Below are 17,483 nucleotides of genomic sequence, written 5' to 3'. Positions count from 1 at the left end.
GAATATTCATCCTGCAAAATTTACCTTTGTCAGGGTTATTTAGCTGGAAAATATCAGGATGTTCAGGGTCATCAGGCAGAGCCACCATCCAGCCCACGATGGAGATCTTTTTACTAGGTGTAGACTTGTACTGCAAAAGACAGAAGAGTATGTCACAGCTAAGAATACACTGAAGATTCATTTTTTGTTGTAGTACTTGTGCAGCCATATTGCTGACCCTTGAAGAACAGGAAGTACACTTAAAATACCTTTTCGGATCTGTCTATTAATATGCAGATTGCTTTTAGAACAAATTTAAACCTTACATGTTTTCTTTCATTGCCTCTTAAAGATTTTGCTCCAAAGTACAGAAGATTTGATCCTGAAAGCATAATCCAGTATCTAGTCCATGAAGAGAGCTGAATCAGAAAGGAAAAAGATAATAGGAATTTAGCATATTTTGGACATTTAAAAAAAAACTATTCACTAGCAAGTCCAAGTGCTAAAAAAGTTAAGTTTAGATGCAAAGAATGGGGATCTGGATGGAGTATCTTCTAGTATAAATCATACCAGATATCTAAACTAGGGTGGCTTGCTGTAAGGCAAGCCATCTTAATTGTATCCCGTAAAAATATCTGATTGGTTCAGTGTGCTGCCTTCTGCTAAGACTTCTGCATTAGAAGAATAACATTTATTGAGATGATATTCCTGTACTCTTCACATCTTTTAGGATTGAACAGGAGGGATCTACATAAAAGCTTTCAGTGAACTCAGAAGAAAACAACAACAACAACAAAACAAACCCAATTTGTTGGAAACCTGTGAATATAGGGTAATTATGTATGTCCATGGCTTTGGTGCTAAAAGTGAATGCTCTGCAGCCTTCCCAGTTCACCATGATATTTAATTTCTGCCCTTACATAAAGGCATGTTGAGTGAAAGAGATGCTTGTGTCTTTCTCTGACCTAGAGAAATTAGCTGGAAGTGAAGGGAGAAGCAAAGCTGCTGCAAATCAAATGATATGCAAGGATTACAAACTTGTCATAGAACAGTTCAGATTTTCAATATGATTTTACAGTTGGTAATAACAACAAACATTTTTTTGTGCACTATCAATCTGCAAACTGAATCTAAGCCTGAAAATCTGAAACAACTGCTATTGAATTAGAATCCCAAGAAGAATTTGAATCACTTACAGTAGGTTTCTTGCCTTCTTTGAGCAATGTTTTTCTTCTTAAGGGTCCTTCCATGGTAACTGCTCCCATGGAACTACCTAATGTGCAGCTGCAGGCTCCTGTTGAGCTAGAGAATCATAACATTACTATGTGTTTTGAAAAAAATATGGGCAAGAAATAAATAATTTATTTATTTTAATATTTATTTTAAATATATTTTTCCTGCATAGCCTTGAATATAGTGTATCACTAGATACAACCCTACAAATATCTATTTTTCAGATCTATGCGCCAAAAAAGAATTGGTATTTTTTAAACACAGCATATTAACAAAATATTCTATGATATATGTGAGATATGAAAAACATATTGTTTTAGCAGCAAGTAGCATTGGAAGTACCTGCTACATAAGCGCTGAATTTGTTCCCACTCCCACACCCCTATACTGTACAAAAATAACATATCCTATAATGCTATCTGACACAAACAGATGTTATGGTAGCTATCCTACAAATCAGGAAATTATGAAAAAAAGAGTCAAAAAGGCATGTTTCTAATAACATTACTTGTCACATATAGTTTTAATAAAAACAAGTTTATAAAAAATGCTAATATAATATATGTTAATAATGATAATTATATCTGAGTGGGCTTTGACACTGTTTTAACACTGACAGGAATTTTTAAAAGTGGGATAGGAAGACTCATAAGTTGGTACAGTCATACAAGAATAATCCTGGACACAAAATACCTTATGCTAGGAAAATGTAGATGCCCAAGTGAAATTTTATCACCATAAACTGAGCAAGATAGGCCTGAACTGTACCTGTAGACACAGCTTTGACTCCTGGGAGAATTCCGGATTGGCACCCTCCAATTCGGCCCCAGCGTGGCATATAAACGACCCCTGTTTGTGCATGTAAATATCTGATGAGTGAAAATCTAGTCTGAGATTTCAACAATTAGGCTCTGGTAAATATGAAAAAAAAACATTAGAGCATTTTAATCTAGAGTTTTCCATTTTAAAAAACTTAAGTGATAATAATAAAAACATAAAAATAACCACTGACTTAGGGCTTATTTGTGATAGAGATTATTCAGGAATTTCTCTAAATCTGGTAGTGCTAGATCAGGTTAGTGCTCAGTGAGTGCAAATGAAAATTAACTCACCTTTCAAGTCCTGATGACGGCTCCTCACTAAATTCTGAGCTTTCACTGCTATCTAGAAAAGGTAGAAAACAGAAAAGGAGTAAGAAAACCACCTAAAATCAGAAGAGGCTTCTATCAGCTCTCTCATTTATAATGTATCATTAATGAATGAAGTCACCTTTACTGTTGTGTTTGAATACCAGAAATCTGCATGTTACTTTTATTTTCATTATGTTGTTTCACCATAAAAGATGAATACCTCAGAAACACAAAATCTAATTACTCTGCACGACAATATTTCTACCATAACATCTGAAAGTCAATTCAAGCTATTAGACATGATATCACTGTTTGTTTGTAACAAGCATGCACACCTGGAACAGCTGGTACGCCAGCTGCTGCTAGGAGTTGTAATAAATCAATGAGATTAATTCACAATGATAGCCCCTGTTTCTCATCCAAGCCCTTGACCATCTGTCTGTCCTTCCCTGGCATAGCTATATAACTGCTTTAATTTGTCAAAGAGTGATACAAGAAAGTTGAAATAAAGGCAATTAAATAACTGAGTAGTAACTCCTATCTCCTTTCTTCTGTACAGTAGCACAGTCTTTGCCCAGGAGCTACTAAGCTCCCTAATTCCTTGATTTTGGATATCTCTGTGACTTTACCAGAGAACTGGGAGGGAAAACCAGGTAAGTCAGTCCCCTACTCAGCCTCTACCTATGGAAATGCCATTGGTGAAAAGCGAGTTTAGCATGTGGCTGTGGGTCGGGCTCTGTGACTCCAGGACACTGTCATCCAGGAGGTGGCGCGGCCTCTCCGTCGGGAAAGTGGCGCTTTTGCTCTCCACCACACTGAACTGACACATCATGCTGGAAAATTGGAAAGAGAAAAATGCAAGAACCTTCTTATGTCATCTGATAACAACCATTTGTGTCTGATATTTCCACTCAGGCTTTGCTTTATCATACAATGAACATAAATACAGGTCTATAGGTTATTATGTAGCAAGCAGATAGTTGGTGCTGCTTACATTGCTCCTTGACTACCTGAGCAAGTTTCAGACTTCAGCAGCCTTTTAAAGTTAACAATCATTGTCTTTCTGCAGGTGGGAAGCTAGACAAAGTTTTTTACTCCTACCTGTACAATACTTCAACATCTTGAGTGGATGCAAATGTAGAAAAACAAGCAGATCCTGCTAAGACACTGCTCAGGGGTCCTACACTAAGCTGAACAAACACATCCATAGTGAAATAACTTTCCTTAACCCATTAAATGTGAAATTCGGTATATGCTCGCCTTAACTGGGGAGTAGGTGCTCATACATAGCTAGAAAAGCATCTCATTTGTAGAACAGTGCAATAGGTCACAGCTTTCCAGAATGACAAGAATACTGCCAGCGAAAACACAAAGTGTCAAGAGAAAATTTACAAAATACACAGCAAAGCCTGAAGTACACCCACAGCGCAGGAAAGGAAAGAAGCAAACACCGAAGTGTTCTGCTGCCAGATTAAACCTCAGTGATGCATGAGACTGCCTGAGTGTGAGGGAACCTGGATTACCCACTTGTTTCCCAGGCTGTGACTCTTCCTGTGCCTTGGTACAGGAGGTGTAGACAGACTTGCTGCTACTGAGGTGTCGGGACACGTTGGCCTCCTGCTGAATTTCATAATTGCTGACACTTCAGCTGGACCTGAAAGACAGAGATCACTTAACACCGAACTGCTGCAAAACCCAGAAATTTATGGGCTCGTGTGTTTAGCAGCTGATTAAGATTAATTATCACAGATATCCTGAAGACATGATTTCTGATGAGTATAGCATTTGTAGTGTCCATATAGAGTTAGTCTCTATATACTTGAAGTGCCCAAAAATAATCTTTGAAATATCTTTGTACATACTTTCAACAGTGAACTCCTACAAAAAGTCTTGGCACCCTTACAATAGTTGTATGTGCCGAAGTGCAAAATGCAGAGCCATAACGTCAGTCTGCATCTCAATTGTGAGCAGGAAGGTTCACACATGTTTAGAGTCTCACTTACAACTCCATGTTGAGAATAAACTGTAAACAGTCTGCTCATACTGACTGACAATTTGAGCACGTAAGAGAAAGAAAGGGCTTTTCATGTGTCATACAGCCAGACAGATGTATCGCTTCTCACTATGAGGCTTAGGGATGTCTCACTACAATTATTCCTCTCATTTTACAGATTTTATAAGGCCCTATGGAAAACATGGACAAGCTGTTCTAGCTTCAGTTCCTTGATTCCGTTTGAAAAAGACTGGCAGTGAATTCTGCAGTACAGTGGAGAACATGGCCTACTATCCTCACTGAATGCAAGGCTATTCTTGGCTTCACAATAAACAGTTAAGATTTCACAGCTAAATATTTAGTTGTAATGTTAATACTCTTGACAGAAATTGAAGTGGTGATCGTGAATGTGACAGTCTGTCCCACACCTATTTATCTCCAGACTTGGTACAGCTTAAGCAAGAGAGACCTCATCCTGCATTTACAGGAATTACTTGTACACTCCAGTGACTGTATCATATCCAGTTTCTGGCCTCTAACCTATAATCACCTGTTAAGAGTTCAATAGAGACATAAACTTTTTTATATGAAAAACAGAGAATTATCATTAGAATCCTTACAAAAGTGTCTGGACTCAAATTACAGATAAAAAGAAGTAGAGAAAGGACACCAGACTGAAAATGAGATGTGAAGACAAGCTACTAACAGAAATTATTCTGCATTTGCTGTATAGACTATCTCAGCTCCTCCCAAGCATAGAAGTAATTAATTGGTTTCTTCAAGGGAGAAATGAAAATGCATGGGATGCAAAAAGGAACAGGACAAGTAATGAGTTTGTCCTAATAATGGGCAAAAAATAATATGAATAGATGCAAAGACCTTTTACTGTCTTTATCCATTCTGCAGTACAGACTTGAATGCAGATGTATGAAATAAAATAATTAATTCCAAATTACTTGCTCAGGTTCTGAAATTTAACTTTGAGCTGGGTTATCATTATGAAGAGTTACAAAGATTCTTCAATAGCAGAAAAGGGAAAATCTTCATCCAGTGTTCTGCAATGTTTGAGCAAAATGTTTGTTGTGCAGTTTAAGTAACAATTAAAGGATCCTCAAGAAAAGGAGAGAGAGGAGACAATTCCCAGCATATGAGAGAGGGGAAACAAGTTCATTACCAGAATCTTCATTAATACTATTCATCAGATGATCATTTAGTAGGAGAAGAAAAGGACAAAACACTTTGTAATGCTGTTTTCTGCTTTCTTTCTGCATACCATCATACATGCAAACAGATTTCTGCCCAATTGGCTTTGCTATCGTTTGTTTATTGCAATTAAGAATTTGTGAAACATGGCACTACTGCAGCATGAGTCATCAGCATATGTGGCTTCAGAGAAGGTCTTACGCTTAAAGGTCACATGCAATTCTAAAAAAATGCATTTTTAATCATTTCTTGATCCAGAGATACAACGAGAACCATATGCCTGGGAGGTGGGTAGAAAAAAACTTAGTACAGTGTTCTGCTGCATTTTCAATTAAAATGTTGTGTCTGGGTTGTAAGAAGACACTGGAGGCTTTTTCCACAAGTGAATACGGGAGGCTGAGCAAAAGTATGAATATAAAAATAATGAATCTGAGCATGATTAGTTGGTGACTAATAGATTATAAAAACTCTTTGAATTAATATCTTGCTTTACTAGCAAGAGTGCAAGAAGTGTTACTAGCAAGAACATACATTCCTCTATGGTCCTTAACCACAACATTTCATCATGAATTCTTAAAATATGAATGAAAACCAGTTAAATGTATACAGAAGCTTCAGAAAAACTTTTTGTCTGAAAATGTCCAGCTCTTCTACCAAACTGAGTTCAGAAGAAACAGATTTCATTCAGCAAGCTCAGTTTTACAGTGTGTTTCCACCAGGTATTTTTAACTTGTGAAACATTACAATACTTACAAATACTGCGGTGTTTACTACCTGGTAAGAAGCTCAACATATTTGAGAGCTGAGATCCAGCATGAAGATTGTGACAGAGAACTTTCCCCAAAATTATGAGGATGTGTATAAAGTGAGAGTGCAGTCCAAAATTCAGCTAAAAATTCAGTGTTAATGTGGCCACTCTGGGGTTATTGTTGCACCTTCTAATGTAGGAATTGTGTCACTCCTTAATCTGGCTACATTATTTGTTCAGCCTCACTTTCTGTTGTGCTGTTCAGATCTTTGGTGGTGCTACTGTCAGTTCTAACTCACAATTTACAGTAAGAAAAAATTAACAAAGTTGCTTAGACATAATACATGATGGTCTAAGATATTAAGTATCTCACTGCGGAGAGCCACTGAGTTCAAAGCAGTAAGACTATTTGATTAATTTAGTTGTGTGACAACAGTCATTGGCACAAGGCATCAAAACTTGTATCCAGAGAAAGAACATCAAAGTAACGAGTATTGCACTAACACAGTCAAGCCATAACAAAATCAAAGTCAGTTAGATTTGTCTCCTAGTATCATAAGTATTTATAGATTCAAACATGATCTGTAACCAAGCCTCCAAAAAAATACAGAGATGATGTTGACCAACAAAAATAGGTCTTTCCAAATTTTCACTCCACAAGTCTACTTTAATTTAAAAAATTAATCCCCCTTTAGGAAGCCTAGGGTGCAATTTACATTAATATTAATATAACAAAACAAAAAATATTTGAGTGATCATTAAAACTTAATTATAACAAAAGCTTTTATTATTTGGATAACTTCAGAACAGAAAAAGTTTGTTAAAATGAGACAAAACAAATCACATAATATGACAAAGGGGATTGTTTACCTCAGACTGAAGACTGACATAAAAACTATTCTACCAGTTTTCAGGTTAAAATACTGCCTAGCTATGGTGAGACGTCTGAACAGTGGCAGAATTTGTTGGAACAGGTACAGGAACCTTACAATTTAAGCCAACAGTTCCAGCCTGGCTTCCTGGCTATTTGATATGGTAATCACAGTCTCTTTGATCAGTGCTGGGAAAAGAGATAAAGGACTTCAATTCATAGTTAGATGTCTTTAGGGAAGATCCTTATAATAGAGAAGAGGATCCTTTGCCGGGAAAAAGTGTAGACAGAAATATCAGATGTGCTGATACAACACTGTCAGAAAAAAGTTGTTTTCTATGTATTTCTGCTTCTTCCTCATCCTCAAGTCAAGAGAAAGAAACAAATACCATTTGGTTCTATTAAGTTTGTGTTAAGGCAAAAAGAATCTTTGCCGAAAAACCTTTACAAAGTCTTATTATCTGCTCTTCTCTCCAATGTCTACGAGGAACTGCAAAGTTTGGAGCTCTCATTAGACTGGAATTCTGCTGCAGAGTATGCTCAGTTCAGTAAGATGTCAGGGGTGTAGAGGGTGTCAATATGAGTTATAAAGCACAAGAGAGATGACCTCATTTCTGTTAAGCGGTAAAAGATTAGTGAAACTGTGCCAAGAAGGATGCCAAAGAGGGTAAATGGTGAGATACTGATGGATGCTGCACAGCCAAGGGATGTTTATGGACATACCAGACTGTTGAGCAATTAGCTGGGCAAACCTATGCCTGATACTGCTGATAACAACATTCCAAAACTTCAATTCATTTGAGATTATGTTGCCCATTCTTTTCCCCCAGTAACTGAAGTCATCTGCTACTGCTAACTCTCTACTCTCCTGGCTCTACTCCTAGTGCATACTGTTACCATGATTGCTATTCTGTTATTTTGCCTTTCATGGAGACAAAGCACTCTTAGCAGGATTTTCCAGTCAGCTGGCATAAACACGGGTTAGTTTGGTTCTCATTATTTCTCAGAATCACTTTCAAGGCTATGCTGACATGCACAAAAAATATTGTATAAAATACTGAAACATTATTAAAAATTATTTGCATTAGAGAATGTAAGACAACTTCATCAGAATGAGCTGAGTGCTGTTTAGTGGTCTGTGGCAAGAACATTTGGAAAAGTTTACACATATCCCAAAGGATCCCACTGTTTTTTTCCTTTGCATAATTTTTCCATGAATAATCCTTCAAATGTTATAAATGAATGTTACTTTCGCAATCTTTCAGTAGAACATGTGAACATTTACAGTCTCCAGAACTTTTAAGAAAAGTAACAGGGTGAAAAGTTATAGCTCACAATTTTTTCCTTGCTAAATGTCTATCAGTAAACCGATACCAGGCAACTAAACAGAAAACTGAAAATGAGCTGTATATTATATGCTGAAAAATAGAGCAACAGGATTCTTCTACAAGGCAAAATATCTTCAACTACATAGTATGTTTTTGTTCTTTTTTGTGAAAAGCTGGGAAGTAAAAGTGATCAGCTCGATTTCCAAAATTTAATAGACACTCCAAGACACAGACTCCCTAGTTAAGCCTTTACTGTGAATTTTTACACTTCTGTTGCCACTGTAACCAAAGTCAGTGGGTGACAAAACATTCAAATACAAAGGGCTACTTACAAAACAAGAACAAGGAACTTAAGAACAATGCCATGCACAGAATCAAGATGCAAAAATAAATAAATCTAGAATGATAGCAATTGTCAAAGCATAGTTTTCATTTTCAAAACATTGCTTTAAGATCCAGCAAGACTCAATAATGCATACAGCACATAGGAAACATGTTACACCCGCTTCTCAGACAAGAATAAGTTAAGGACAAGAGTCTGGCAGCACTTCTCTTTGCTTTCTCTCCCCCCCCCCCACCTCAATTTCAACTTCTCCTTCTATAGATTCAGTAATTTTCAGCATTTGTATTACTTACATTGCACCAATAGAAGGTGCAAAACCCTGTCCTGCTGAATATCTCGCAGGTGCATCTGTAGGGCAGTACGTGAGCCTAGCTGATATCTGTAGTGGCAGTGAAAACATACTCACTGTGAGGCCATAGATACAGAGAAACTCTGAATGTGAATTCCAAAAAAGACATTAAACAGTTCATTTAAAAAAAAAAAAAAAAAAAAAAAAAAAATAAAAATTAATTCCTGTGGTTGTTGTGAAGAATGAGACAAAGAACAGTAGAAAAATCCTTTTTCCTCTTTCCATTTTATGCATTCTTAAGATTCCTATGAACTAATAGCATAGCAGTTAAAATAAATATCAGTAAACTAGAACGGCAAGAAAATTGTTTGGTAAGGAAGACAGAAAGAAGTAGTAAGTGCTACAATTAAAACCCGAGTATGATCATCTTCTCTTGATGCCTCTGACGTAATATTCCACAATTTCTGGAATGACTTGGTATATTAAGAAAAAATACACATTACTTCTGTCTCAATTTGGTGGATAATTCTGGATAATTATGTGTGAATCCCACACCTTTGTTTGGTATAAATTTCTTTCACAAATACCCAAAGGACCTTTAAAAATGTGTAGGGAAATTATCACAGAGAAAGAGTTGGAAATGAGCATAAGATTCAAACTGAAGAGAAAAGCTTTCTGGATGGCCTGTAAACTTCTGTAAAGAAAATTAAGTTCTGCCTTTTCTAGTTTAAGAAACATAGACGTCATGCACATGAAGCAGTAATCAAGCACTTGCATGAGGATTAGACAAACCTAATTTCCACAGAATGACTGTCTGCTAAAGCACTTAGCACAAACTATTTATTAGTTGCCAAAGCAACTAGTAAAACAAATGGCAAAAATAAATGTCAGACTTGGTGTTTACATGGAAAATGATAGCGTTTTTGTGTGTGTTGTTTTTGTTTTTTCTTAATTCTAAAATGCTTGGAGTGCTGTAGAGACATCATTAGTGTAGTACACCTACTTCCAGAGAATTACAAATGTGCAAACATTCCAGTCCCTCTTTCTTCTTTTTTTCTACACTCAACTTCTGCATATCATTACATTTGATGAAACTACTGTTTCTAATTAATTACTATATTTATAAGAAGCTCTTCAGCAACTCTCAGCAGCTTTCAGAGATGAATGAACTCAATGCAATGGGCTGAATTCTGCCCCAAAACTTTAAAAAAAAAATAAATACAGCGGTTTCAGATTAATTGCTCAATATTCTGAGAGTGCAGTAAGGTAAAACCTCTGTTCTGTTTAATCTCCTCTCAAGAATGATACTGTGGTATCCTTAGGGGAAAAAAAACCAAAGAAAAATCAAGCCAAAGTGCATACACACACACACACCAAAAAAAAAAAAAAAAAAAAAAAAGGAAGGGATGAGGTGAGTAGTTGTCCCTCATTAGGGCACAACAAAGAAAATAAAGATACCCATTGCTGAGGCCTGGCTGTTGCCTTCCATATGCTCACATTAATGAAGCAGTTAGTTAAAGCACACAGAAAAATCAAGACCAGACTTTGAGTCACTCAATATCAGAGAGTCAATTTCCTGGATGTGGTAATTACTTTAACATTATTTTATCTTTCCATAGTTCTTTTCCAGGACATGATAACATGGTCTATTTCAGACAGCAAGCAACCATTTTCTTTACTCTGATTAGTATGTGAGATCTGAACTTTTCAAAATAACATTAATTATAGAAACCATAGAATGGCTTGGGTTGGAGTCAAGAATCATCAAGTTCCAATCCCACTGCCACAGGCAGGGTTGCCAACTGCTAGATCAAGTACTAGATCAGATTGTCCAGGGCCCCATCCAACCTGGCCTTAAACATCTCCAGGGATAGGACATCCATGGACTCTCTGAGCAACCTATTCCAGCGTCTCACAACTGTCACAATAAATAACTACTCCCTGATCTAAATCTTCCCTCCTTTAGTTTAAAAACGTTCCTCCTTGTCCTATCACTATCTACCCTCATGTTTATAAACTCCCTTTAAATACTGGAAGGCCACAATAAGGTCACACCACAGCCCTCTCTTTTCCAGGCTGAACAAGTCTATTTTCTTCAGCCTGTCTTAATAGGAGGGGTGATTCAGCTCTTTGATCATCTTTGTCGCCATCTTCTAGACCCTCTCCAAAAGTTCCACGTCTTTCGTGTGCAGGGGCCCCAAACTTGGATGCCATACTCCAGCTGTGGTCTCACAAGGCAGAGCAGAGGGGGACAATCACCTTCCTTGCCCTGCTGGCCATCCCTCTTCTGATGCAGCCCAGGCTTCCAGGTTGAAACCATGCACTGCTGGCTCATATTAAGTACATCAACTGGGACCCCTAAGTCCCCCTCAGTCCTTCAATTAAGTTGATAAAGAACATAAATAATATATTCTATACTCATCTGCACTTAACAGACACATTCTAAAGAACATTAGTTGCTTAGAAAGATAGTTCATTTGCTACGTATTTCATTAGATCTTTTCTTTTGTTCTAGGAAAATATATTGAGTTATACTGTCTGAAATAATCTGTTTAATAGTTGAACCATAAATGCTTAGCAACTCCTAGCCAACACTGCAGGAACACAGATGTCTTTTACAGCTAACTCAACTGGAAACTTTGAACAGTTTGCATGCTGTAGCCCTCCTCCTTCCCCCCTTCCTCCCCATCTTCTCTCCCCCTGCTCCCTCCCGCCTCCTTCTCTCCCTCCTTCTCCCCACTGCCTCTCTCCACAGCAAGGCAGAGTGAACAGACTTAAGTTGCTGCCAAGGAAGTTGTGTGAATCACACTGTTCCTCAAAATATACAGTTGAACTGTTTAAAGCTCCCTGTTAAATACTACTTGCAAGTAACAAGAATCTCTACAGCGTTACGGCAGGCATGAAATCGTTCTGTGAAAGCACTATTCACAGTTATACATGCATCTGGCAATTAAATGAGACCATCATAGCCACTAATACACAAAACATAGTCTGTTGTGAGACATTCATTTTAATCAGATGTTTGCCTCCTGTTCAAAATTTACTGGAAAACCAGTTGGCAACCAACATGGAAAAGGAACACATGGTTTTCTCCAGTACCTTGCAAACAGAAATACTGGAGGATATAACTGCTTTTACTGAGCTTGACACTCCTTTACATACTTCAACAGGAGAAAAGAAACCCACAGTGTCCTTGGATAGAATAAACTGCAAATCTTTTGAAAGAGAGGCTGGAAAGCAGATGAAGTCACAGTGCTGAGAATGAAAACCTTTCTATTATCAACACAAGTAGTTATGCTTCAGGATATGATACTAAAAGAAGATACTAATTCCTGCCACTTAGTCCATTAAAAACTTAGGACTCATTACTCCAGTACTCAGCTTTTCTCTATACTTGGAAATGTGGCAGCCTGTATGAAGCATGTCACACACAGAACTTAACCACAGAATCAAACAGACTTAAAATATTATATGTTAACTTTTTCACTATCAGAAGAACTGCACTTCAAAGGTCATTAGTCTTTATTTTACCTTAAAGTGACTATGCTCAGACTCTTACACTGTTGATTAGCACATTAAACTATTGCCTAAACTGTTTCTAGATCATTTCCCACAGTTATAACTTTCTGACTCGAAAGAGTTTACTCTGCATGTACAATAGTTGAAGTGAAAATAACCTTAAACTGTAATTTGAATCAAATTTGAATCCAAATAGTGTTGATTTGAGTATCTTAGAATGTGCTGTTTTTAATTCTCCATGGTCAAATAACTCATTACCAACATTTTCATATTTTAGATTGGAATTATTCAAGATTAACATTTAGCTATCTTTCTAATGATTAACATTGTGACTTAAAAGATACATCACAATCTTAGTGCTTAATTATATTTCAATTTGAATTCATCTTATTTCACTGAACTAATCTTCCTTGGGAATCAGTTTGATTTTTCATTAAAGTATGTTGGATTTTAGCATCTTCGCACTGAGGTGAAAAAAATCATTTAAGTGTTACAAAATTTTGGTAACATTCATTGTCTAAATGACAGTAAATGAGAATTCGATAGTTGAGCAAGAAACAGAAGTGCATAAGCATGTCAAGCTTCCGAAGGAAACACTAACAGAAGAACTAACCAACAGAAATCACTCAAGATTTGGTTTCTAGTCACCACTCTCAACAGAGAAACCTTACAGGGCATGAAGGGGCACTGTAGATTGAGAAGGAAACATTAATTCTCTCCTAATACTCCTAGATAGAATAAAATTACCTATTCAGTCCAATTCTTTCCCTCATAATCTCTTCCTCAGCCATACTCTCTCTCTCCTGCCCCTCTGACTATCCCTCCCTTCCCATCTGCTATGAAAGATGATGTTTGGAATGCAAAATTAAATTGCTTTGTCAGATGTAGTAGTAGTCTCTCTCTCTTTCTCTCTCTCTCTTTTTTTTTAATACATTCACACATGGTTTAGCACAGTGAAGCAGAAAACAGGCCACTCGGGTTAAGGGATTAAAACTGAACAGCTTTTGTGATATTGATTCCCATAGTAATAACTACATTTTACATATTTTCATGTTTGTTTGGCTCTTAGAAATTTATGCTCCTCTTCACCTGTAAATTAAACAAACTAATTAAGTATGTTATATGTGCTCCTTTCCTTTTCTCAAACAGTTTATAGAAAAATCAGAGGGTGGTGACCCACTGGAACAGATTGCCCAAGGAGGTTGTGGATGCCCCACACAACTTCTTCACTTATTAAATACTAATGAAAATGCAAAAATTTGTTAAAAAACAAACAAAAGAAAACTAGCCAAACAACCCATCTAACTTCTGTTCTAGTGCTAACAAGCACTCTGAGTTCTCCTGAAACCTGAGTTGTTAAAATACAAGTCATGAATTCCTATCTCACAGTAATATGGTCCTGTAGTAGACTCATCTATGGTAACAAGTTTAGTGGAAAACCTCAGTATCAATATGGGCCACCTTGGTCACTTGCACAGGTCAACTCTGGGGATTAATTGTACATGTGCTGTGATGTAATAGGACTTTTATGAAAGTAAAAATAAATCTGGAAGATTTTATGCTTCCTATTAAAAAATGTGACGCATACTTAAAAACAATCTCAAAAATGCTGCTTCTTTGCTAGCCAGAAATGCAGATAACCCTTGAGTATAATCCTCATTTGCAACCTGTGTTAAGTTAAATCTTACTTCTGAAATCAAACATATTTTGTTCATTCAAGATCAACAAATTTGTTTTGTCCAGTCATATGAAAGCTGAAATGCACAAAATCAATCTCAACATGTGGGGTATCATTTGTCACTGTAAAAACATCAAAGAGCAAATATAACAAATGAAGGACAATTATTTAAGACCAAGGACAACACTAACCCAAGTACAAGCTGGCACTGTAAAAACTTGCAGTGAAAATCAGATCCTTAACTATTATAAAAAGAATGGTGTTCTGGAACAACGATGTTCTGAAACTTGCCAAACACATGGAAAGAAGTAATTTTCCAGCAGTCCCTACAAGATAATAATGTATTTGCAACAAAAATTCATATTTAAACTGATCAATGGTCTTTCCATATACTTCATTAGAGGGCTTCTGCAATTAAAATAATTTTTTTGCAATTAGAAATAAACTTTTATACCTGTGAGATCTTCTTTGGAGGAAACCAGTCGAGGAGAACTGTTACCTGGCTCAATTCTTAATGATAATCTGGAAAAACAAATTTTTAGACAAATTATCAACATCGTTTCTCAATAAAAGTTGAAATAAACTGATCAAAGCAATTATTTTGGCATTGGTAAGCAGTAATTTTACCTTGCTGGAAGTGTAAGTTATTTGGTCACTGTGGAAACATTTATTCAATAAATCCATCACAAAATGGTCTAATGGTCTGACTTTTATTCAGCCCATGTATGCATTCAGCTTTTCCTTTCTAGAATGATACAATTTTCAATGCATTCCTTGTAAAATTTAGGCAAGGACATTCTTATACTTCTTTCAGTGACCAGTATATTTGACAAAACCAAAGATCTACACAATTACCTGTTCTATACTATTTTTCAAAGGCGGAAGGCAGAAAGCAAGACCTATGTTTTCAACAAGGTTTTATAAAGAGGTTTGGTATCCTTATACAATCTAGAAAGCATCAGTGGAGTGTACTTAGCTTTAAAGTTCACTGAAACAGCAACGGTTTTCAGTGCTACCAAATGAGATTACATGACTCCCTGCTTAATTTCTGGTGTTCTGACACTGCATTTTCCACAGAGAGGAACAGCTTATCTATATGCACTTACATGTTCAACTTCTCTCATTTGGATATGTATGTGTACAGTTATGCCAGCAGTGTAAGCAGTCTTTTCCAAATAGTACTCAGAGTCAGAATCTTTGGCACCTCACATACTTGGTGTCATACTACCAACAGGTCGATGCAAACTTCAACAACTGATGTATTTACCAACAAATAACACTCATGTTCATCACATACCAAATTATATTCTCTGAGTTTACTGCTCCCAGTCACAGACTGATAGAACTGCCCAGACTGGAAAAGACCTCAGAAGATCATCTGGTCTAACATTTCATGGGAAGGCGCGTCTAGAGGAGACTATCTAGCACTCTATTTCATCTCTTGAAAACCTCCAGTAATGGGGATTTTACGTTGTTTCTGAGGCAGTTGTTCCAGTGATTGATTGTTCTCACATTTCTTTCTTACAATGAAATAAACATAATATCCAAAGACATCTACCATCACAAATAAAAAAACAACCTTTATTCCAATATGTCAAATAAGCAACCCCAAAATCATTAAAACTTTCTCTTATTTATTTATTTATTTATTTATTTATGGTGTTCATATCTGTATGATCAGAAATTCATTAGTTACTGTATTCATCCAATATCACAGCATTGTTAGAATTACTCTGATTTCGGAAATTCTTTAAAAAAAAAAAATAAAAAAAATCCTTGCTTTACACAGGTAAATCTGGTCTTAGAGTGAAGTCCAAGACAGAGAAACAGAAATTGTAAAATTCCAACATTCTGAAATAATACAACAAATGTTCAGATAAGATACACATGAGGACAAATCCTAGATACTAACCTGGGAAACTGCACATTAGAAACTAAAATTCCTAAGCTGGGGGATTAGTATTAACGATTTAAGATAAACACAAAACTAGAAGTAAAACTGCTGGGGGAGAAAAAACAAAACATGAGCATACAGCATTACTGAATTAAAAAAAAAAAACAGTTTATCACAGGGAATTAAGACGAAGTTTTTAAAGAAGAAAGCATAGGAAGCATAGAGTGCATCCTCAGTAAATCTGCACATGACGTGAAAATAAGGAGAACGGCTGACACCACAGGGCCACCCTAGCAAACACTGACAAACCGGGGAGATGGGCTGACAAAAGAGCTCTGGAAGTTCAGCAAGGGGATGTGTAGTTGTTCATTCCCTGCACCTGGGATAAAACAACTACAGGCACCAGGATATGCTGTGGGCCTCCTCACTGGAAAGCAGCTTGGCAGAATAGGTCCTGGGAGTACTGACAGAAACCAAGTTGAACATGGGGTACCAGTGTGCTCTTACCACTAAGGCAGCTAACACTATTTTTGGCTGCACTGAGCTAAGTATTGCCAACAGGCCAGAGGTGATCTGGGTGATCCTTCCCTTCTACCCCGCACTGACAAAGCAGCACCTGAAGTAACGTGTCCAGTTCTGCCCCCCCCCAGTTCAAGAGACAGCTGGATATAATGAAAAAGTCCAGCGGGGGGCCACCAAGATAACCAAGGGCCTGGAGAACCTCTCCTATAAGGGGAGGCTGAGAGAGGGGTGACTGTTTAGAGGAAGCTCACAGGGCATCTTACGTATGTAAATACATACCTGAGGAGAGGGTACAAAGAGGACAGAGCTCTTTATGAAGTGCCTACTGCCAGGACAAGAAGCAGTGGGCACAAATTGGAACACTAGCAATTCCTTCAGGAATCTTTTCTTTACTGCATGGGTGACAGAGCACTGGCACAGGCTGCGCAGAGAAACTGTGGATTCCCCTCCTTGGACTGTCCTGGGCACACAGCTCTTGGTGTTGCTGCTTGAGGAAGGGTTGGGTCACATGGCCTCCAGAGCTTCTAACCTTATCAATTCTATGCATGCTTTGCTCTTGTACAGTAAAAACATGAAGAAGAAAATAAATGTTGTCTGGAAAAAAAAAGTGTTTCTCAAAATATTTCTCTGTAACATGTGAAGAGTCAGTATGCTCTGTAAAGAAAACTTCACCTCTACCCCACCACTTCTTACCTAACATTCTACTATTATGTGCTGCCACAAAGCTCATTTAAAAGTAACTTTACTGATCAA

At 37.1% G+C, this 17,483-nt stretch overlaps 1 protein-coding gene and 1 long non-coding RNA gene across 12 annotated transcripts in view; one reads left to right on the top strand and one right to left on the bottom strand.

Moving 5' to 3' along the window:
• Window positions 1-17,483, bottom strand: part of RALGPS1 (Ral GEF with PH domain and SH3 binding motif 1) — a 91,775-nt gene that overhangs the window by 6,306 nt on the left and 67,986 nt on the right. For 8 of the 11 annotated variants that reach the window (XM_015879390.1, XM_015879399.1, XM_015879397.1 and 5 more), the window contains 8 exons: window positions 14,769-14,836; window positions 3,870-3,996; window positions 3,024-3,175; window positions 2,325-2,376; window positions 1,981-2,061; window positions 1,176-1,281; window positions 306-398; window positions 25-130 (listed from right to left, as the gene is read on the bottom strand). In XM_015879390.1, coding sequence (XP_015734876.1) covers window positions 25-130; window positions 306-398; window positions 1,176-1,281; window positions 1,981-2,061; window positions 2,325-2,376; window positions 3,024-3,175; window positions 3,870-3,996; window positions 14,769-14,836 — 785 coding nt within the window. Of the gene's footprint in view, window positions 1-24; window positions 131-305; window positions 399-1,175; window positions 1,282-1,980; window positions 2,062-2,099; window positions 2,124-2,324; window positions 2,377-3,023; window positions 3,176-3,869; window positions 3,997-14,768; window positions 14,837-17,483 lie in introns of those variants that run through there. The other 3 variants (XM_032448045.1, XM_032448047.1, XM_015879401.2) reach the window with 3 other exon arrangements.
• LOC107321931 lies at window positions 405-4,832 on the top strand. Its single transcript, XR_001558725.2, has 3 exons — window positions 405-811; window positions 2,902-2,995; window positions 4,514-4,832. It is a non-coding gene; the product is annotated as an uncharacterized LOC107321931 (long non-coding RNA).

This window comes from Coturnix japonica, chromosome 17 (assembly GCF_001577835.2).
Source record: "Coturnix japonica isolate 7356 chromosome 17, Coturnix japonica 2.1, whole genome shotgun sequence".
NCBI lineage: Eukaryota > Metazoa > Chordata > Aves > Galliformes > Phasianidae > Coturnix > Coturnix japonica.
The sequence above is the reverse complement of the archived record's forward strand: the minus strand, read 5'-3'. Positions and strand labels throughout refer to the sequence as shown.